The sequence below is a fragment of the Rhododendron vialii genome, chromosome 10a (assembly GCF_030253575.1).
Source record: "Rhododendron vialii isolate Sample 1 chromosome 10a, ASM3025357v1".
In the NCBI taxonomy this organism is placed as follows: Eukaryota; Viridiplantae; Streptophyta; class Magnoliopsida; order Ericales; family Ericaceae; genus Rhododendron; species Rhododendron vialii.
Window position 1 is genome coordinate 16028719 of NC_080566.1, and position 22057 is coordinate 16050775.

At 44.0% G+C, this 22057-nt stretch overlaps 1 protein-coding gene across 1 annotated transcript; it reads left to right on the forward strand.

Annotated features, from left to right (window-relative positions):
- The first annotated feature begins 3933 nt into the window (after positions 1-3933).
- Positions 3934-6519, forward strand: LOC131302941 (protein FAR-RED IMPAIRED RESPONSE 1-like). Its single transcript, XM_058329734.1, has 9 exons — positions 3934-4080; positions 4177-4230; positions 4321-4357; positions 4430-4516; positions 4645-4848; positions 4956-5239; positions 5387-5548; positions 5627-5788; positions 6391-6519. The coding sequence occupies exons 1-9, from the start codon at positions 3934-3936 to the stop codon at positions 6517-6519; spliced, it is 1266 nt and encodes a 421-aa protein (XP_058185717.1).
- Positions 6520-22057: the final 15538 nt, after the last annotated feature.

Below are 22057 nucleotides of genomic sequence, written 5' to 3' on the forward strand. Positions count from 1 at the left end.
ATGGTTAGAATTTATAGAGAGATAAGATTTAAAAACCCTTCTCTCTTATTATGTAGATATATAGATTACCAACAATGAAAAAGGAATCCAACAATTAGAGGAATGCCGTTGCCATAAAAATTGACGTGAAAATGGAATTAGATAAATTATATGTTTAGGAATGTATATAATTTATTGCCTTTTACAGTTGACTACTTATATGAAAGGAATGGTTATCCAAAATATAATCTAAAATGACCGATTGCAACAAAACTGCTACTCACACAATCATCTTTACACAACTGTATGACGTCAGCGCAAAACGATGTCGTTTCGCTAAAAAAGAAGAAGAGGTCCCATCCGAACAACGCTTTCCCTTCCCCTTTCTCCTTTTCGTTCCCTCCACTTTCACCCTCAAAACATTTAGAAGAGAGAGGGGCTCCCACCACCACCACTGACAACCATTAGATTGTCTCTTCCCACGACCACCACAATCCAACCCTAGAGCTCCCCTACCTCCGGCAACTGCCACCACCACCAATTATGAGAATTCCAACATTGTTATCCCACCACGAAGGTCTCTCTCTCTCTCTCTCTCTCTCTCTCTCTTCTTATTTCAATTAGTGCCCTAAACTTAGTTGCTAGAAAAAAAACCCTAAACAATGAATACATTTTTTTAAAATTTGAAGGGGTGATAAAAGAGTTTCAAATCTATGTTTGTTTGAGGATTCTTAGCAATTTTGAAATATTTAAATTTCATGTAACCTTCAATTTAAACTTGGGAGTGTTCAAAAAGATGGTTATTGACTTATTGTGCCAGTTTGACGTAGACAATCATCATGTGAAGTGCTGATAAAAAAAAAATCCTCATGTTAGTGTCTATGGAAAGAACTTTGTAAATTGTAACCCCATCAAATTATGTCTTTCTTTGCTTTCATGAATTCATATCTATTCCTAGGAAAGTTAGAAATGGGACCAATAGAAGATATCAAGTGAACATAGCATTTGCATAAGACAGTTTGACCCTAATGCACCAATTAGTAGTGATTGTTATAGGTAAAAGGTGCCAAAGAGACAAGGATACTATCAAAAAGACTTATATTGTGGTGGTAAGAAAGGGCATAAATGGCTTTGGAAAGAGCCAAGTGAAGTCTAAAGTGTGGGCACACGCCCTGAAAATCGAATGTCCCCCTTTTAGCGAGCGTGACGAAACACACAATTCAGAGTCGCTACTTGGGTTTGAAGGTTCGCCACCCAAGGAACCAAACTTGAAAAGCTGCTCCGCGTTGTTTGATTTTGAAAAGTCTTGTCCATTGTCACCTTGATATCTTGGGTTCGGGAGCCAGGTTACGAGAGGGGAAGGGTTTTAAGGCACTCCTCTCGCCCAATCCGGAGATCGGTCTCTACTCGGGCATTTGTAAAATATTTGCGATTCTTTCTTATTAATCAATTTTTAGTCAGTTAGGGCGGGGGAACAGTTGAAGGGAATTAAATTGGAGTACTGCTAGGTGTACCGACCATTTTTGGACCGAAACCGTACCGACGGCCGCGCGCGGCCGTCTCCGGCCACCGGACGGCCGATCCGAGCCGTCCAAAAATTTTAAAAAAAAAAACCGAGGGGCCCCACGCGGGAATTAACGTCATCCGATGTGTGTAGGGTGCTTGATCTAAACACCCTATTTTTCGTGTATACATATATACACGAAAAATAGGGTGTTTAGATCAAGCACCCTACACACATCGGATGACGTTAATTCCCGCGTGGGGCCCCTCGGTTTTTTTTTTTAAAATTTTTGGACGGCTCGGATCGGCCGTCCGGTGGCCGGAGACGGCCGCGCGCGGCCGTCGGTACGGTTTCGGTCCAAAAATGGTCGGTACACATAGGATTTTCGATTAAATTGTAACAAATTTATAGGATGTGATAGATGGCATGCTCGTTTATTGAAATGGTTAGAATAGGATGAAAGCGGACTCCTGTGGGAGTTTAAACAGGCTGGAAGGCTACTAATTTGGAGCGTCGTGCACAGGAGAAAACTAGCATGCACCGATCAAGTCACTGCATGCAGATGCAGGCTTGACCTACGCACACAACACCATAACCCGCACGCGCCAGTAAATTTAAGCCCACAACTCTTACTTTCAATCCTCTGGGCTCTAGAAGAACCAGTGCACACCTAGAAAAAATAACGTAGTTCAAATGACAGTTAATATACTGTTATAGACAGTTTGAATGGGTTCAGAGGCCACCGAAAGAATAAACACCCCATAAACAGTGTGGGGATAAAACAAAGGCCTGAAGCCAAGTTACCCATACAAAGGCCACTCACTGGTCAAGACGTAGACTAGCGCGCGTGGGTATGCCACAAGCGCGCGCTGGTCTGGGCCACTCTAACAGTGTTTGGTTTTGCATGATTTGGGCTCTGGGACATATCCAGAAAGACCCAGAGGTATTCCATTGCAGCAGATATGAGTATTGAACTACAACTAGCAATTTTTAACATAGAAAGTAGTAGATTGATTTTTAGCATGCTTGTAGTGGCTTATATATAGCTGAAAGCATAAAATATAGGATTTCCAGTCCCCACGCAAGATTTGCGAGTGCAGCCACAGAATGACGAGCGCGTATTAACGACCGGCGCGCGCTGGTCACCTGTTGAAATGATTTTGAAAATCTTGCCAGCTTTAGGGCCAGGACTTGGTATTGATTACCGGCCTTGGCCCTGCCAGCCGCCCTCAGGGATTAGAACGGAGAAAACATAAGGTGTTTATACCTTTGGTTTTTGGGTTTGAAAGAGTGATAGAGCTTGAATGGGTGAGTTGATTGGATGATGTTTGATGGATGGTAGATGAGGATGATTAGTAGTGCTTGTCAATGGCTTTCTTTTACAAGAAAGAGATGAACAAGAGACTAAGGATTGAATTTTGTGCTTGGAACTTGGTAACCTTTTTTTGTAACCCTATGCTTGTTCAATGGAGGGGGGTATATGTAGACAATGGGATGAAGAGAAAGGGTTACACTAGCCATGCAATGGCTGGTTGGCTTGGAGGGAAAGTCTCCCTCTCATTAAATGAGAGGAAAAAGGTGATAAGAGGTGTGTGAGAGAAGAGGGGAACATCCCTCTGTCCACAGACTGCATTCAGGCGAATAAGAAAGTTCCCTTCGGCCTCAAAAGTCATGTGATCATGGCAAATGTAGGTTGGAAAAGGTGATGGGACAAGCTTTGACCAGCGGGCGCGGGTGGATGACCTGCGCGTGCAAGTCCAAGCAACCCTGTACTGGTCAATGGTCAAACTTTGACTGTTGACCAATACGTGGCACTTGGACCAGCGTGCGCTGGGTGTGAACCAACACGTGCAAGTCAAGTTCTGGCTTTTGAATTTGGCTGGGTTTAAAAGGGGATTAAACTCTCAGAGCTCAATCACATTATCATTCCCGGGGTGTTCTTGATCCATTTCATCATAAGGGAATCAAACATCGTAAGTAAACTAATTTGAAAACCCAGATTGGGGTGTCTACATAAAGAAAATAAGTTCAATTATTATGTCCCTATTTTCTTTTTTCTTACTGGAGAGAGTGATTTTGTGGAAGTTCAAAGTTATATCTCTGTATGAATATATGAATAGCTTTTGTTAGAAAGAGAATTTCGGCATAGTCTTCTTGTATCTTATATTGTTGTTCACTCTATTCATTGCATTATCAGTTGATTATATATCTCTGTATAATTGTCTCATTTTTTTAACCAATAGATGATGTTGCCTGATTTTGGTCCGTCGGGAATGCCTCCAAACAAAGAGTGTGTAGAAGAAAAAGAGATATAGAGTGGAGACCGTGAAGACGAACAAGAGTTATGGAGTAGTCCGTCAAACAAAAAGTGTGGTGAAATAGATACTACTGGAGTTGGGAAGGAGGCAATAGAAAATTATGAAAATAGAGTTGAAGAACCGAAAGAGGGAATGACATTTGACATATCGGAGGAAGCTTATTCATATTACTCAAGATATGGTAAAGAAAAAGGGTTTGATGTGGCAAAAAGAACATTGAGAAAGGGAAAAGATGGAAAGTTGAAGGATGTAACTATAGCATGCAGTCATGCTGGAAAGGCAAGGGTGACAACAAGCAACCCGGTCAAACCACGACCATAATCAAAAATTGATTGTCAAGCTCATGTTACCATTGTGTTGCACCTGAATGGAAAGTGGAGGTTAAACCAAGTTGATTTTGATCACAATCATGACCAGAGCCCGGGAAAGGTAAGGTATTTGAGGGGCAATAGGGTACTCGATGAACACTTGAAAAGATGACTTGAATTGAATGATAAAGCTGGGATCAATCTGAACCAGACTTATGCCCCACTTCAGATTGAGGCTAGAGGACCTGGTAAGCTTCTATATATCCAAAAGGATTGCCGAAATCATGTGGATAAAGGGTGACATTCACCACTTGTGGAAGGAAATGCTCAGACGATGCACAATTATTTCATGAAGATGAAAGCCGACAATTTTGACTTCTTTTTTGCAATGGATTTGGATGATGAGGGTTAACTAAAGAATGTATTCTGGGCTGATGAAGGACTAAGGCAGCTTGTAAGGAGTTCGATGATGTTATGACCTTTGACACAACTTATTTAGTAAACATGCATGACATGCCTTTTGCTTTGTTTGTAGGCATGAATCATCATGTCCATTCTGTTTTATTAGGATGCAGGCTCATCTCTCACGAAGACACGAAGTCATTTTCGTGGTTATTTCAGATTTGGAAGACATGCATGTGGGGTTGTGCTCCAAAAGCAATTATTACCGACCAATGTATGGCCATAAAGAATGCTATACAAGGTTATTCTCTAACACTCGACATCGGTGGTGCATATGGCATATTATGAAAAATGTGCCAAAAAAGTTGAATGGTTGCAATACTTATGAGAATATTAGTTGGTGTATGCCTTATGAGAATATTAGTTGGTGTATGCATTAGGCAGTTTATGCTTCATTTACCATTAAACAATTTGAGGATGCTTGGGATCTGTTCATCAAGAAGTACGAGCTTCAAAGTAACACATGGTTAGAGGGGTTGTATTTGGAGAGGAAATGGTGGGTACCTGCTTATTTGAATGATATGTTTTGGGCGGGGATGTCATCCACACAAAGAAGCGAGAATATAAATATGTATTTTGATGGTTACGTACATTCAAAGATGACTTTAAAACAATTTGTAGGACAATATGAAAATGCATTGGGGAATAAGGTGGAAAGTGAAAATCAAGTAGATGTGAAAAGTTAAAACACTTTCATCCCGTTAATAACTGAAGATGAGTTGGAGAAGCAATTTCAAAGAGTTTATACGCGTGCAAAGGTTAAGGAGTTTCAGAAACAATTTTTTGAGAAAATTCACTATTTCTGTGTGAAGCAGGCAAAAGTTGGTGATATTGTGTCTAATCATGAGATAAATGAGTGGGTTACATATGGTGAAGGAGAACAGAAAAAGAGGATTCAAGTGTCATTTACTGTCGATTTCAATGTTGAAACCAATGAAACACATTGTAATTGTCGATTGTTCAAGTCTAGAGGAATGGTGAGTAAATATCAACTATTTGTGTGGCATCAAAGGGGAATTAAAAGAGTGTCTGACAAGTATGTGTTGAGAAGATAGTGTAAAAATGTGAAAAGGGTTCACACAAAAGTTTGGATTTATTATGATAAGTCATCAACGTCAATTGAAGCATGTCGACATGACAACATATGCAATCTCCTTAATGAGGTTGTTGATTTAGCGGAAGAATCTGAAGTGAAGTATGATATAGTGATGAAACAGGTACGTGAGCTAAAATGAGAATTGATGGAAGCTTCGGTTGTTTGTGAAATTTGTGAAAGTAATGTGGTTTCACTTGGTGATGACACGGGTACTCGTAATGTTTCTTTTTCACTTGGAGATGGAGTTATACCTCCCTAACAGAGCACGGACATACTTGACCCGGAAGGTCTTTGACAAAAAGGGAGATCGCCGTGCAAAAGGAAGATCGGTATTGTGAAAAAAGCTGTTAATAAGAAAAGACAAATATATAAGAAACCATTGTCTAAGGAAAAATCCATGGTATAAGTTCTTTATGATTTTTTGCTTAGTAGATAATTTGGACATATAGATATGTTCAATGAATATGTAATAGGTATATTATTTGCTAATTTCAGGAGGTTGAGCAAATTGCAGTTGGCCATTGTGGGATGTAGGCGTGAGAAGAGTACCTGAGGTCGCTATTTGGGAGTATGGTGGTTACTACAATGACTCAGGACCGCCGAAGGTGGAGGAGGAGAGAGAGCTCAAGGCAGTCTTAGAGAGAGAGATGGCAGTGGAGGGTAGGTCTGTTAGGTGTGTATTGAATGCTTGTCTTTAATTAGAGTTAACTCCTATTTATATAGGAGCTCGAGAACTTTGGAGGGGAAAGAAGCATCCCTCTCCTCATTAATGTTGGCAGAGTACCACATTCCCCTTTGGTTGTTATATCAGAGTTGAAGTTCTGTTGCAAGAATACCCAGAGACAATTGTGATATATGGAGGCATGTGTCATGCCAGACAGTAGGTATGATACAAGCTTCTATATATCAGCTTGTCAGACGGGATATGCAGAGATCTTCATACGTCGGGTGAAGTTGGTGATCTTCACACGCCAGGTGACGTTGGCGAACAGCTCTCTCTTTATGACCGGTCAAGTGGAGCTCACCTCGAAGGTGAGCCGGGTCTTGACAATCCCTTCACTCTAGCCTCCAATCCACATTCCTCCTTAGGTCCTGAGTAGGTACATAGGCCCTGCTCCCGGCATAGGGTGTTGTGTAGAGTTACCTTAAGAGTAGAGTTTTAGAGCTTTGGGAGGCAATCAACGTAGCTCGTTGGGTAAGCTTGCCTCCATATGTGGCATGAGAGCCCTGGAGTTAGAGAGACGTCTTAGTAGTTTGTGGATGGAGGATCCTCTCATGGCCTCTTAGGGGTGGAGGAATACGTTGCATTAATACTTTCCTACAGATAATTAGGGTTTCTCTCTAGTACGTAATACTAACTTAGGCTTCGGAGGGCCTTTGCCACGAAAGGCAAAGGTGTGCTCAACCCCTGTCTGTTTTGCAGTTTAAGATTCTGGCGAGAAGTCAGGTTTCCGAGCAGGAGCCCAAGGCATCCGTTGCATTACTCGTGTTGCTACGAGCACCAACAGATTTTTCCCACTTACAGTTCTTACCACAATGAGCTTGGCCACTATTCCACAGCTTGCGCCCTATACAAAGCACTCTTGGAGCCCCTTGCATCTTAAGGCCACTTGGACCAGTACATTGACCAAGTCAAAATGCCCGCCCACCAGCCTATCACCAACCCAAACCCCAATGAGCAACTCATGATAATCCACATCATCCACGACCCAGTAATGAAAAAGTTCGAGACCAACCTTCAAGCTGATCTCGATCGTGCCTTCACTTCTAAGCAAATACTCTCAGTGGGACCTGGGTCAAAGGGACCACGCACAGAGGACATACCAAAATGGACTATCACCTTTACCGACCATGACCTCGAAATGGTGCAAATCCCTCACATCGATGCTCTTGTAGTTACCATTCAGATATATTAAGCGAGTTCTCGTCGATCAGGGCAATTTAGCAGAGGTCATGTACTACGACCTCTTCAAGAAACTTGATATCCCAGAGTTGGCCCTGTAGCCGACGGAAGTGCCCCTCATCAGCTTCAATGGAGTCCCCCGTCTGATCGCTCGGCCGCATCTTCCTTCCCGTCGTCGTCGGTTCGAAAATGTTAAGTGTCGAATTTGTCGTTGCCAACGTTCCGAGCCCATACAATGCCATACTTAGCCGAACCTAGCTTCACGGCATGCAAGCCATTGTTTCCACCGATCACCAGGTCGTTCGCTTTATCAACGCAAATGGAAGGCAAGAAGACCAACATGGTTATCAAGTCGCATCCAAAAAGTGCTACGTCTCGGCCGTTCACAATTCAACCAAAGCAAAACAGGTCCAATGCGTCAAAGTACCCAACCTGGCCATACTTAAAGACATTAGTGAACCAGCCGAGGACAAAGCCATCGAAGACCTTGTGTCTATGCCAATCAACGAGGACGGATCTCGTTTCTTTTTACTCACCTCTTCCCTCAGCGACGACGAGCGAGAAGAAATGTTTTAATTTCTCAAGAGCAACATCGAAGTATTCGTATGGACCCCCTATGAAATGCCAGGGGTCAATTTGAACTTCATTAGTCATAGCCTCAACGTTAAGAAAGATTCAAAGTCTGTAGTACAAAAGGTAAGGCGCTCGGCTTCTGAACATGCCGAAGCCGTCATGGAAGAAGTCAACCGATTGTTGGAAGCCAATGTAATTCAGGAAGTGCAATACCCCACATGGTTGTCGAACACCGTCGTCGTAAAAAAAAAAGGCAAATGGCGAGTTTGCATTGACTATACCAGCTTGAACGATGCTTGCCCAAAGGATTGGTTCCCACTACAAAAAATCGACCAACTAGTGGATGCCATAGTTGGCCATGCTCGGTTAAGCTTTCTTGACACCAACCGCAGCTACCATCAGATCTCAATCAATCCAAACGACATGGAAAAAACAACATTCATAACTTTGTATGGCATTTACTGCTACCGAGTCATGCCCTTCGGGCACAAGAACTTTGGTGCCACATTCACTTGAGCCATCTTCAAAATGCTCCATGCCCAGATCAGCCATACAGTGGAAGCATACATCGACGATCTCGTCGTCAAAAGTCAGCAGGAGTACAACCATCTTCGAGAGTTAGCCGACGTCTGTGAAATTTTGAAGTTCCACAAGCTCCATTTAAATGCAAAAAAGTGCGCGTTTGGCATGAGTGCGGAAAAATTTCTTAGACACTTGGTCACCAAGCTCGGAATCGAGGCCGACCCTAATCAAATCATGGCTGTTGCAAACCTACGACCACCACGGATAATCTGGGAAGTCCAATGGCTAACAGGCATGGCGGCCACTCTAAACCGATTTATCAGCAAGTCGTCAGACAAGTGCATGCATTTTTCCACGCATTGAAGGGTAAAAGCCAATGCAATTTCAAGTGGACTGCAGAATGTGACACAATGTTAGCTGAACTCAAAAGCTACCTCAGCTCGGCTCCACTGCTGGTCAAGCCAAAGGAATTTGAGAATCTTTACTTATACCTCGCTGTCTCGTCTCATGCCATAAGTTCAGTGTTGGTTCGACAAGAAGGCGCCGAAGACAGGCCGATCTATTTCACAAGCAAGACACTCCTACCTGTGCAGACGCACTACCTCCCTCTCGAGAAACTCGCACTTGTCTCAGCTGCACAGAAGCTTTTGCCATACTTCCAATCCCATACTATCACCGTTCCAACGGAGCATCCCCTCAAGAGCCTTTTCCGGATAGTCGACATCTCCAACTGGGTGTCCAAATGGGCCGTTGAACTTACAAATTTTGACATTCGTTTTGAACCGAGGACGGCAATCAAGGGGCAAGTTCTCGCCAACTTCATAGCCGAGTTGACTTTGGAAGATACGAGCAACCTTAACAATCCAACACCGTCCCAACCTGTAGCCGAACAACAAACAATCAACCAAACTTGGCACCTGTTTCAAGGAGACATATGGTGCCTCCATGTCAATGGTGCCTCCAACAACAATGGAGCAGGGGCAGGGGTCGTCTTGGTCTCCCCTTATAGAACTCTCTACGAAAGCGTTATCACCATCGACTTCCCCACCACAAACAATGAAGCTGAATACAAGGCCCTTTTGGTCAGCCTGCGCTCCGCCATTGCAACAAAGGCCGAGAATCTGGTCGTCTTCTGCGATTCCCAACTTATAGTCAATCAGGTTCTCGGGGACTATAAAGCTCGGGACCCAAAAATGTTGAAGTACCATGCAACGGTGGTCGAACTCATCAAAAACTTCAAGAACTTCAAGATTGAGCATTCAACCGCGAGCACAACACCCATGCCGACGCACTCGCTGGCCTCGCCTCGATATGTCAAGCTTCAGAATTTTGAACTATCAATTTCGATAACATTGAACGATCAGTTTTTGAAATAGAACAAGAAGTACTCAATGTGGAGCTCGGTCCAAGCTGGATGGATGACATTGTTGCATTTCTACGAGATGATACTCTACCAACGGACAAGAAAGAGGCCTACTGTGTCCAAAATAAGGTCGCTTACTACTGGCTCTCCGAGAGCGACCTACTTTACAGAAAGTCCATCTCTAGGCCGTACCTCCTCGTCACCCACCCAACACAAGTACCCGCCATTTTAGCCGAGCTCCACTCCGGCAGCTGTGACTATCACTCATGTGGGTGTTCCCTCTGCTAACGCGCGATGAGCCAAGGATATTTTTGGAAGAACATGAAGGACTGCGAAGAAGTTGTTTGCAAATGCCGACTGTGTCAGTTATTCTCCCCCATTCCTAAGCAACCCGCACAAAATCTCTCCCCAATAACCAGCCCTTGGCCTTTTGCCCAATGGGGGCTCGACATTGTTGGAAAGTTATCGATTGCACCAGGTGGATTCAAGTACCTCATAATGGCAATGGATTATTTCTTTAAATGGGTAGAGGCTGAGCCTTTGATTATAATCACTGAGGCTAAAGTTCGGAGGTTTGTCTGGCATAACATCGTTACAAGGTTCGACGTCCCTTATGCCATCATCTCAGACAACGGGACCCAATTTGTCGGCAACGGCCTCACCAGCCTTTGTGAAGAATTTAGGATCCGCTTTTTCAACTCTACTCCCTCATACCCCTAAGGCAATGGACAAGTTGAGGCAACAAATAAGACAGTTTGTGCAAGGATAAAGCGTCGGCTTAATTCAAAACGAGGCAAGCAGGCTGAAGAGTTACCAAGAGTCCTATGGGCTTATAGTTCCATACCTTGGCGATCCACCAGACATACACCATTTTGCATGGCATTCGGCATGGAGGTCATAATCTCTTTGGAGTCCAGATTCCCCACCTTGAGGACAGAACACTTTGATCCAAAAACCAATGAAGAAGCCGTGGAACGGGAGCTGGTTCTGGCAGAAGAGAAACGTGACAATGCTCGGCTGAAGCTCGCGGAATACCAACGCTAAGTCGCCAAGGGCTATAACCATAGCGTGAGGACCAAAACCTTCAAACCCGATGATTTAGTATGGAGGAAAGTGGTGCAAGCTAGCAAAAAGACAAAATTCAAGTCAAACTGGGAAGGACCATTTCGTGTGGTTCTGATTGCTGGCGAATGAGCTTATGTTTTGGAAGACAAGGATGGGAAGGTCCTCACCAACCCATGGAATGCCCAGAATTTGAGAAAGGCATACATGTGATGAACATCGCCGGCGTGCCTCGGCTTTGGTCACTATATATCTTATTTAACTTATGTTTTGTTTCGGCCTCAGGCATTGTTTCCCTTTATGTTTTGAGTAGGCCTCGACCATTATCTATCCTAGTGTAAGTCTGACTTTGGGTCGGACAAGTTTATTTCAACTTGTACTCAATTGTCGTTTTTTAATATAAGCAAAATGTCTTGCTCGGCAATCGACATTCTCTATGTAAATCTCCACTTCTATTTCCCCTAGTTTTTCTAAGTACTATCCTCTATCGGCACTTGCCGAAAAATGCAAACAATGACTTCGGTCACACTCACAAACGGCGCCTGTGCCACCGCTTCGGCCATTATGATGCCCTAGAAGCACCCCAGACATATAGTCCACCGAGCCTAAGACCCACATTACGGCTGGAACTTAAGCTACAGTTTGGCTTGGCAAGACATTAAGGTCAGCCACAGCTCGGTTACGCTCACAGTTCGGTGAGTAAACCACCCACAAACTTCAAACATCTACTAAGTCCTTCATACTTTGGCTAAGGGCTGGCACTTTGGCCGAGCCCCAAGCAAAAGTAGGGGGCACCGATCAAACTCTCATTAAAACCATGGTACTTTGGCTAAGGACTAGCACTTTGGCCGAATCCTAAGCAAAAGTAGGGGGCCACAATCCAATTTCTACAGCTTTTTATACTTTAGTTAAGGCTCAGCTCTTTGGCCGAACCGCAACCAAAGTGAGGGCTACGAATAATCACATACTCAAACAGCAGAATGATCAAAACTTTTCTAAGGCATGGGAAAAAGGCAGAGCATTGCAAACTCAAGAACCATGCAACCAAACTTGATCAAAGCATTCAAGATATCAAAATTAAGAGTGTTGTGGATTTCCTAAACAGGGAGTCACGGCGTGGTAACTCGTTCGGTACCGCCCTCCTACAAACTAATACATCTGGCACGGCAAACTCCAAACAATTGGAGCCGTTCAGTCTAACAAAAAATTTGTGAAGTGTTCAAAACAAGTTGTTGAAAGAAATTTAAGGGTTGTCAACTACGGTAACCGACCACCCTAAAGTTGGCACATGCGAGTGGTTTTCTTGTTTCAATCCAACTTGATATTCTCCCCCTCGGCATCAAGGTTGTCCTTAACAGCTCCAGCTCCAGCATCTGCAGCTTTGGCCCCATCATTGTCAACGACCTCTGCTTCAACGCCACCACCACCAGCCTTCACTCCAGACCCATCCACAGGAGCCATGTTAGCATCTCCCTCTCTAAGCCCCTCATTCGCAATATCCTCAAATGCTTCGGGGGAAAGGGCCACACACTCCTCATCTGTGTACGACGGATTAAGCTCAGGCATGACCGGTGCAAGAATCGTCTTTGTCAAGTTCATATCAGCCTTCAGCTACAGAACACCGACCGCGACGGCAACCCCATCCATATACCCCGTCCTATAAGCCATTGGAATCCTCAGGATTAGCTCCTCGTTCACCATCTTCCTCGCCTCCCTCATATACTCCTTCCCTGCTCAATTAAAGCCAGCTTGACAGCTCTTAGCGTCGGCCATCTTCAGCTTCCTCTTCTCCTCTTTCTTCATTCATTCCAATCCTCATTCGGCAGATTTAGCCCGTTGTAGAGCTTCGTTCTTCTCCTGCTCCAACTTCCCAATTTTGGCCTCGATCACTTCCACCTCCTCCTCCAACGCCTTCACTTTCTCTTTCTCAACCATTATCTCCTTCCAATAGCGAGACTTTCTGTAGACACCTCCCAAACGGGGTATAGTCATACAGATTGATCAAGTTTGTTTGGTTCTACTTCATAAATCAAGATCGTGGATATTCCCATGACTAGGAACATCGCCACACGATAATGGTTATCATCAAAATAAAGTCGCCACCTAGTTTATAAAAACTAGGAAAAAGATAGAGATTTCGGGTAAGGGAGCCAATAGTATAATAAGGGAAAGGTGTTAAGGACCCCTCTTTGCCCAATCGTAAGACTGGCCCATAATCGTTCAACATATGATTAGTACTTGATTTATTTAATTCTAAACACGTAAATTGATTTTAGCTTTTAATAGTTGATAAGGTGAGCCAGAACGATAATTGAAAACATGCATCAAAACAGAAAATAAACTGTCCCAGATAATGGTCCCTCGGCTGGTGAATAAATGTCACGGCCGAGGAATCCTTCTGGATTGATATACCGACCGAAGGATCAAAGATCCAGCCAATGTTCTTCCTCACACCAGACTAAACGATTAACAGAAAATCAAAATACTATGATTAATGTACAAAAGCATAAAAGAACCAAACCATAGGCCCCTGGGCCGTACCACCTTGATCCCTCAGTTGCTTGATTGCTTCGAATTGAGAGTGATTGACTGGTTTGCTTCTTGAAAACCCTGGGGTTAAGGTTTGTACTTCGAGGGTTTGATCGTCGAATTGCGGCTGCCTTCGGAAGGTTAAGGCTTTTTTAGGAGAGATATGAGAGAGTGTTTCTGCAGAATTTCGAGGCTAAGGAGGGTTGAGTGTGTTCTTAATTTCGGAACCAAAGGCCCCTTTATATAGGCACCGGATGACATCACTCCAACCAATCACAATGCACGATTAAATCGGAAGTATATATGCACAAGATCTCTTTTCATAATCTCCTTTCGTAGCCCGAATGCATTGGAATTTGGATGCTAGGATTTTGAGCATCGGATCAAACGATTGACAGAACATTCCAGAATCCAGAAAAATGATGATCTGGCGGTCGAGTAATCAATCTATCAGGGAGATTTTCAAGCAATATGTTTCACGGGTGAAAGAATGAAGTTGAGGTGAAAGAATGAAGTTGAGGCCATCAGATAGATCTTACGACCGACACATGGATTCTCCTAGGATACTGTATTTCTGTCTGAAAGTCTATTTGGCTCTGAATTAGGCCCTCTAAGTGGCTAAAAGTACTCACTAAAAGTCCATGGGTTTACGAGAAGTCAATCAGCAATCACTATATCCATTCATCATCGGGATGGTCCCCAAGGTGGGACTTGAAATAATCATTAGGCCAAATTGGGGTGTCTACAGATGCCCCTTTTTGACTGAATTTAGACGGATTGCGAGACATGTTTAAGTAAGAGTCAAAGCCGTAAAACAACTTCAATTTGGTCGAACCACTATTCCAAGGGGTTTTTTTGACAAAGTTTTAGTTATGGTCGGGCCGGGAGGCTGCCTACGTATTCCACAAGGGAAATTCATACCAATCGTAGTTCGAGGGGCAGCAAAAAGAAAAAAGTTCAGAGGGTTATAGACAGAAGATGTACCTTCAGGCTTTAAAAGCCGAAGTGCAATGTACCTGGGCTATACCAGGATTTTGGTGAAGAGTAGTTGAAGGAGCGTGGGGCTGCCGGGGAAATTTTTGCGGAGAGCATCATCAGTATTTTGGGGTAGATCCATACACGGCGAGTGAGTCGATTGCTTTTCATGATCATCCTTACTTTGATTGAGGGGAGCTCGGTTAGGTAGCTTATCCTTGCGAACGAGCTTGATGGAACAGATGTAATTGGGTGGAATCCAAACCATCTTCTGAAGATGAATTGGACACTAGTTTTGAGATATGGGGGGGCACAAGGCCAGTAGATGGAGTACGGAGCTTAAGGTGAGAGAACCGAAGCGCTAAGCCAGTTGTAGTCATGAGGCAAGAGCCTAAAGAGTCGGAGCTTGGAGCTTGAAGTGATCGGGCTAAGGTGCGAAGCCGGTTACAATCATAAGGCAAGAGCCTGAGAGTTGGAGTTTGAAGTGATGGAACCAAGGCGTAGAGCCAGTATCAATCATAAGGCAAGAGCCTGAGGGTTAGAGCTTGGAGCTTGAATCAATGGAACCGAGCCGTAAAGCCGGTATTCGATCATAAGGCAAGAGCTTGAGGGTCAGAGCATGGAGTTTGAAGCGAGAGAACTAAGGCGTAGAGCCGGTTGTATGCAGGATTGACCTGTTTCATGAGTGAGAGAGATGCAAAACATAAATGTGTATGATAAAGGTTAGACATGAACAGATATGGTGATGTAATTGATGCAGACTCAATGTGATAATGGCGATGCAATTGCGCACGGGCCCATGCGTGTGTGTTGTTTTAAGCGTAGAGCTTCTTTCAAGTTTTGGACTTGAGCATTCAGAGCGTAGAGCTCAAGCATTCGAAGGGTAGAATCCGAGCATTCAAAGTACAGGCTTTGAGCATTCAGTACACAGTGGTTGGGCATTCAAGCGTGGAGCTTGAGCATTCAAGTGTAGAACTTGAGCATCCAATACATAGTGGTTGGGCATTCGAAGAGCTTCGAGCATTCATAGTGTTGGACTTTGAGCATTCAAGCATAGAGCTTGAGAACAGATGATATCTTATTGATTGTTACTGGCATGGAGCCAGTATAAGATAGTGGGCGTAGAGCAGCTGAGTAATGGGCGTAGAGCCGTTGAACAATGGGCGTGGAGCCGCTGAGTAGTGGGCGTAGAGCCACTGAGTTTGGGCATAGAGCCGTTGAATAGAGCTGTTTTGATGAGTGAAGCTGCTGGATGGCTTGATGGTAATGAGTAAGCACGGAGCTGTTGAGTGACGAGTTTGAGATGATAAGCATAGAGCAGTTGAATATGAACATAAGGATGCTGAAATAATGAGCTTGGGGCTTGTTTAATGAGCGAGTGCAGGGCTGCTGAATGGTTTGAAGTAGTGGGCACGGAGCTAAGCTTTTGACGTAGCGAATGCAGAGTGACTTGAGCACAGGGCTCGCTGAATAAGTGTGGACGTGGAGCTGCTGAGCGATAGAGATAATGACCATGGGGCTGTGGAGCTTAAAATAGTGAATTTATGGCTGTAGAGCCACCGAGTAGCTTGATGGTAGTGAGCATGTGACAGAGCCGCTGAATACTAAGCGTGGGGCCGCTGAATACTAAGCGTGGGGCTGCTGAATAGGAGCACAGAGCTGCTAAATGATGACGGAGATCAAGGAGCTACTGAATAATTACGGGGCATAGAGCCACTGTACAGGATTTGACGGCTATGGCACTTCCGGAGTATGGTGATTGGAGACATCAGAGATCCTTGATCAGGTGAGAGAGCTTGTGGAGAATTTCAAAGTGGGCTTAATACTGGTGCTTGATGTTTTTCGTGCTCGAGCATGCCCCCAAGGCTAGTTCTGATTACATTGTATTTGCTCGGGAGTGTCCCCGAGGTTATTCTGTTGGTCGAGGACCTAGAATTTCCTAATGGCTTGAGTTGATACACTGAGCAAAATCCATTGGGGCTATAGGAATCAGATTGGAGGGCCAGTAGATAGATTTGGCGGCCGAAGAATCAATGTCGCGGCCGACTTATCGAAGACTCGACTGTGAGTACGCCAACAGCCAGGAAGATTGATTTAAATTAGTTTTAATCTATTTCACTGGTCATTTATTTTGATTTCTCCTCCTCCTCTCTTCTCTCGTCTGAAACTGCTCCATCCCCGGTTCTCTTTCGTCGCCATCACCACCGTTCTTCTCCAGTTGCCACTGCCATGGCTTTTTCACCTCCCCCTCCTTCGATTAACGCTTCATCTATGCCATCATCTGATGTTCCTATCGCGTCGAGGGACGCGAGCAAAGCTCCGGCCATTGAGGCCACGGTTCTTGGTGGGGTTTCGAGTACTCGTGTTCTTCGCTCGAGCCACCGTACACCCACTGCTGGAGGAAGCTCTTCACAACCCAATCCTCCTGGGGTAGATTTTGAGACTCCTTCTGATACTGGTAACGATGCTTTGCCCCCTTTTAATGTCGCCACGTATGTCCCTCCAATCCACATAATTGGACATGGGGGTTCATTGCGATATCGTCCTCCTTTTAGCGATGTCCTGCCGGAGGTTTTGCACAGAGAGCCGGATTAGCACTTTGGCTTTACCAATGTGAAGGTAATTTTTCTCCTGCCAATGATATTATTTGTATAAGAAATTTATGAAGCAATGATTGATATTTGAAAATGAAATTGGGTTTTAGAAATTGCCCCCTGTATAGGCGATCTCTTTATGTTTTTGTATTGACTGCCAGGCAAACGAGAAGCTACGTGTGTGGGGGAGCTGTCCCCAAGTTTTTGAGTGGTACGAGAGGCTTTCCCAAGATGCCAAAGATGCAGTTGCTTTGGCTGGCTTCGAGCAATTGATATTGGGCTTTCATCTTCAGAAAGCGGAGTTGGGATTGACTACAGCATTGGTGGAGCGGTGGTGGGATACCACCAATACTTTCCATTTTCTCATAGCTGGAGAGATGACGATCATGCCAGGTGACTTTGCTCTGCTTACAGGTTTTGAGGGTTGGCGGCGATCCTCTTCCAATAGACCCAAGGATTCATGAGCGAGAGGGTGCCGTTTCATATCTTCTAGGGAAAATTCCTGAAGTACCAGCAGGTGGCCATATTACTTACTCCTAGATTCGGAAGCAATTTGATCGTGTAGGCATCGAGTCAGAGGTGTTGACGCAACAATTGGTAAGGCTTTTCTTCTTTACCTTATTGGCCTAATTTTGTTCTGCAACAAAGAGAACTTGGAACATGTTCAGTTTTTGGCTGCCTTGGTGAATCTGGAGACTATAGCAGAGTTCGACTGGGGAACTCTTGCTTTGGCTACACTGTACGGACATCTGAGTGCTTGCTCCTGGGCTGTTAATCTGTCACTGGGCGGACACCACCGCGTTCTTGAGGTACATGTTTTAGCTTTCTTCATTATTCCTCTACTTCTTGAATCTCTGTAACTCATGCTTGTCTTTACTTTTGCCTGCAGCTTTGGGCTTTTGAGCATTTGTTACAGTTTCCTCCTCCAACAAGGCATGGGGAACCTAGCTTTGTCCTGCGGGTGGTTCGCTAGTTAAAAGGAGTTCGGAGGACACGATCTCCTGCTATGGACCTACTAGCTTGGAGACAGGTTTTGGACCGTTTGACGATGGATCAGGTAAAATGCAATTTGCTCCCTTACATTGTTGTCATTTTCTTACTTCATAACGTTTGACGTCATTTCTTTGATCACAGGTGCGATTTGATCCATGGGATACCCTGATTGATGACGCTCTTCTAGAGTTGACATCGGCTCGAGCTTTGGATAGACAACACTTCCTTCTAGACGGGCCTTTCTCGAGAGCTTGGTATCTCGGGGAGAGTGTGGCGAGTTAGTTTTTCCCACGTACAGAAGCGTTGCTGCTTGTTCCTTTTCTTCCTCCAGCTAGCATGAGATCGACTCATCTTTTGGCGGGAGAAGGCTTGCTTTTTGCTCTTGAAAGACAGCTAGCCACAGATTTTCTTCAGGCAAGAGTTTACTCGGCCTTTCGTTTAGCTTTGCTAACTTTGCCTACTACCACTGTCACTGCTACTCCTCTCGTTTGGCCACGGGCCCTTGGCTTTATTTCTTTCCATAATGCTAATGGAGAAGAAGAGCATTTGAGGCTAACTCCATGTGCCACCCAACTTTACGTGCTTCCTACCAGAGTTCAACAGGTATCATTGTGTGCTTTGCTTTGGTTTCTTTCGGTATTCTTCCCATGCATTGCTATAAATGCTGAAAACTTCCTTTGTAGGTGCCTATTGATGTAGTTTAGGAGTGGCTGCGTGCATTTCAGAATGCAGAGGCCCTGATTCGGAGGCAACGCGGTTGGATAGTTGAGGTAAGTATCCTTTAATTTTTCCTCTTCCATTCTACACCCTTGTGTGAATATGAATATTCACATTTTGTGCCTTGCAGCTTGAAGCAAAGCGAGTGCCAACGGTGTCTGCTACTCAGAGTGCTGGTGCCGTTGAGAGTGAGAGTGGAAGGGCTGGTGATGGAGGTGCTGGAGCTGAAGATGGAGGTGAAGGGCGGAGGATTCACATCTCAGTTCCTGAGCATTTCCGTCCTTCTTCTTCACGGCATGCATTGAAGAGGGGTCGCGGGCAGTAGTTTGCTCTTTCTTCTGTACCTGTATTGTTAGTTCTAAAACAGATAATGATATGTATTTTATGAAGCAACCTCAGCATGCTTGGCGAGTTTGTGACTTAAACTCTTTGTTTTATGGGAACATGTTTTGTCCTCGAGATACTTCAGGATTGTATGCAATGGCTTAAAACTTGTTTTGTACAGATATTTGCTATGAGCAATGAGAGTTGATAACCTTGAAAATGGTTTTGTAGCAAAACTGTTCTTTGGTAGGTAAATCGAAACATCGATCGAGGAATGGATTGCTCGGCCGAGGATTCCATTCTTCGACCGTTACTTCCATTTCCTAGAGAAGCTAAACTTTTCATTTTAGCCAAGTGGCGTTCCTTCATTCTTATGCTTGAATTTGATTTATGCATTTTGTTTGCTTTTGCCATATTTCATAGTCTCTTTGCCATGCTTTAGGATTTCTAAGATATCTTGTCCTTTATATTGGTGACTTTTGAGTTAGGGAGGACGAGCAATGATTCTCGTGACTTTTTATTTTTGTTAATTCTTTGAAAAATGACTAACACATCTTTTGCGAGCTCAATACATAGGGTTAGCTATGCCAATCATTGAGTACAGACTCCTTTGATATTTTTCCTTCTCTCCACATGTTTGGGCCGCATTTCAAAGTGAGATTGCCTACGTATCCCAATCAGGGAATCAGGCCTTTACATAGTTCCAAAATCACAACCTTTGAGGTTGGTTTTCCGCTCATGATTTTTCTTCTCACGTGCTCTTGATTTTGCCTAGATTACCTAGTGGAGGTTGAGTCCCTAGCGAGCTTTTCTTTAAAATGCCTTAACTTTTGCCTAGGCTGCATTTTCGCAATTTCTTGTCCTAGCAGGCTTTGCTCTTACTTTTGCTTGGGTTTCTGGATTACCCAATGAGCATTTCTCACAAGAGGGTTTCTGTGTTTTGAAGAGGAATTTGGTGGAGATATTTTTCTGAGTCTCCTCTGTGTTTGTACTTTCATGATGCGCAAGCTAACTCTAAGTGTTCTTGCGGAGGTAACGTTTTCTTTCTAAGTTTTGACAAAAACCTAATTCTAAGCAATCAAGGCTCGTCCTTTCTTTCCTTCTTGTTAACAACGTAAAGAATTTGATTCTTAAAATCCCCTTTCTTTGGCAAAGAGACTGTAGTGTATAGCAATTGCAATTTCAGAACCAAATCATTTAATAGGCATAACATAGAAGATAAAATGGGAATTCATTTAGCTATAATAAAAAAAAGCCCAAACAGGGGCCCAAAACATGTCCTAGCTTGATTTAGAAAATAGAAGTAATGTTTGATGTTTTTGCCATGTCACAACTTTACAACTACTGCAGCATCTCGGGGTTGGCTTCTTTTTTCTGCCTTTCATAGTTTTATACTATTCTTCACCCTCTTTTTCACCAAACAGAATCTTAAAGTCAAACCCAGCTAGCACCTCGATCCAGTCTTCGGGGACCGGAGGTGAGTCCGTTGGTTCTTCTTTCATGTCATTGTCAGTCCATTCTTGATCGAAGAAGATTTGCATCCTAGGATGCCTCTACTTAGTGGCTTCATCCTCCCATGTTTCAGCAAAATCACAAAATAGGAAGTCTTCACATTTTCTTACAAACCAACTATTGAGCGTTTTAATGCCTTTTCCTTGACTGTGTTTCTTCTTCCCTTAGCCTTTTCCATGCTTTTTTTTTTCTTTTTTCCTCTATTTCAGCCTCCGTCGGGGTGTAGCCAAGACCAAAAGCATATTGATTATGCGGGGGATCAATCATTTGTGGGATGCCTTGTAATCTTTTACCTAAACCCAATCCAGGAAAGTAGTTCTGCTTTTTCATCATCCATATGGCAGGGGTGCTTATGTAGAAACTTCTTTCAGCCATCAAACCTTGCACCACAGTTGCTTACTCAAGACTGAACCCAGTAAGAAAGGTTTCCTCAGTCTCCACTTCTTGCACAGGTGTGTCGAAATGAGTTCGAATCGACGAGTCCCCTTGAATGGTCACGATCCTTCCGTCTACTGCAAACTTAACTTTTTGATGTAAAGTGGAAGGCACTGCCCCAGTGTCATGTAGCTAAGGTCTTCCCAGCAATAGATTGAAGGTGGCTGGTATGTCCATGACATGGAATTCCACGTCTCTTTTTGTGGGCAGCGTGCCCTTGGAATTTTCGGATCCCAAAATGCGAGGGGCCAAGGTCGAGGGAGCGCGAGCAGGGAAGCAAGCGCTCGAAAAATACAGAGTCGCCACTCGGGTTTGAAGGTCCGACACCCAAGGAACCGTATTTCGAAGCACTTGCCGTGCTATTTGATTTGAAAAAGTTAAGGAACCAGTCCGTCATAACCATATCTGGGTTCGGGAGCCAGGTTACGAGAGGGGAAGGGTTTTATGGCACCCCTCTCGCCCAATCCGGAGATTGGTCTCTACTTAGGCATTTGCGAAAAATGTTCATTTGCGATTCTGTTTTATTAATCAATTCTTTAGCCAATTAGGGCGGGGGAACAGTTAATCGGGGATTAATACTGTAACATGTTTGCAGGATGTGTTAGATATATCATGGATGAATGGAATAAAATAAAAAGTAGAATAAAACCCAACACTCTCGATTAGAACACCAAAACAAGGCTTTGTATGAGATTGGCACAAACGATGGCCAACTTGCATGCATGAATCACCTACATGCAAATGAACCGTCGCGCGACAGTCCTATACACTCGCGCGAGTGTTGGTGCCTCACCAAGAGTTTGAATTTTATCCCCTTCTGGGCTCTGGAAGGACCAGTGCTCACCCAGGTGCAAACCACGCAGTTTATATGTACTTCAAAGTAAATAA

Coding starts and splice junctions, on each gene's coding strand:
- LOC131302941 (XM_058329734.1), top strand. CDS start 3,934: ATGACATTTGACATATCGGAGGAAGCTTATTCATATTACTCAAGATAT. Junction 4,358..4,429: donor GATTGAGGCTAGAGGACCTG/GTAAGCTTCTAT, acceptor CACTTGTGGAAG/GAAATGCTCAGACGATGCAC. Junction 4,517..4,644: donor AATGGATTTGGATGATGAGG/GTTAACTAAAGA, acceptor CTTTGTTTGTAG/GCATGAATCATCATGTCCAT.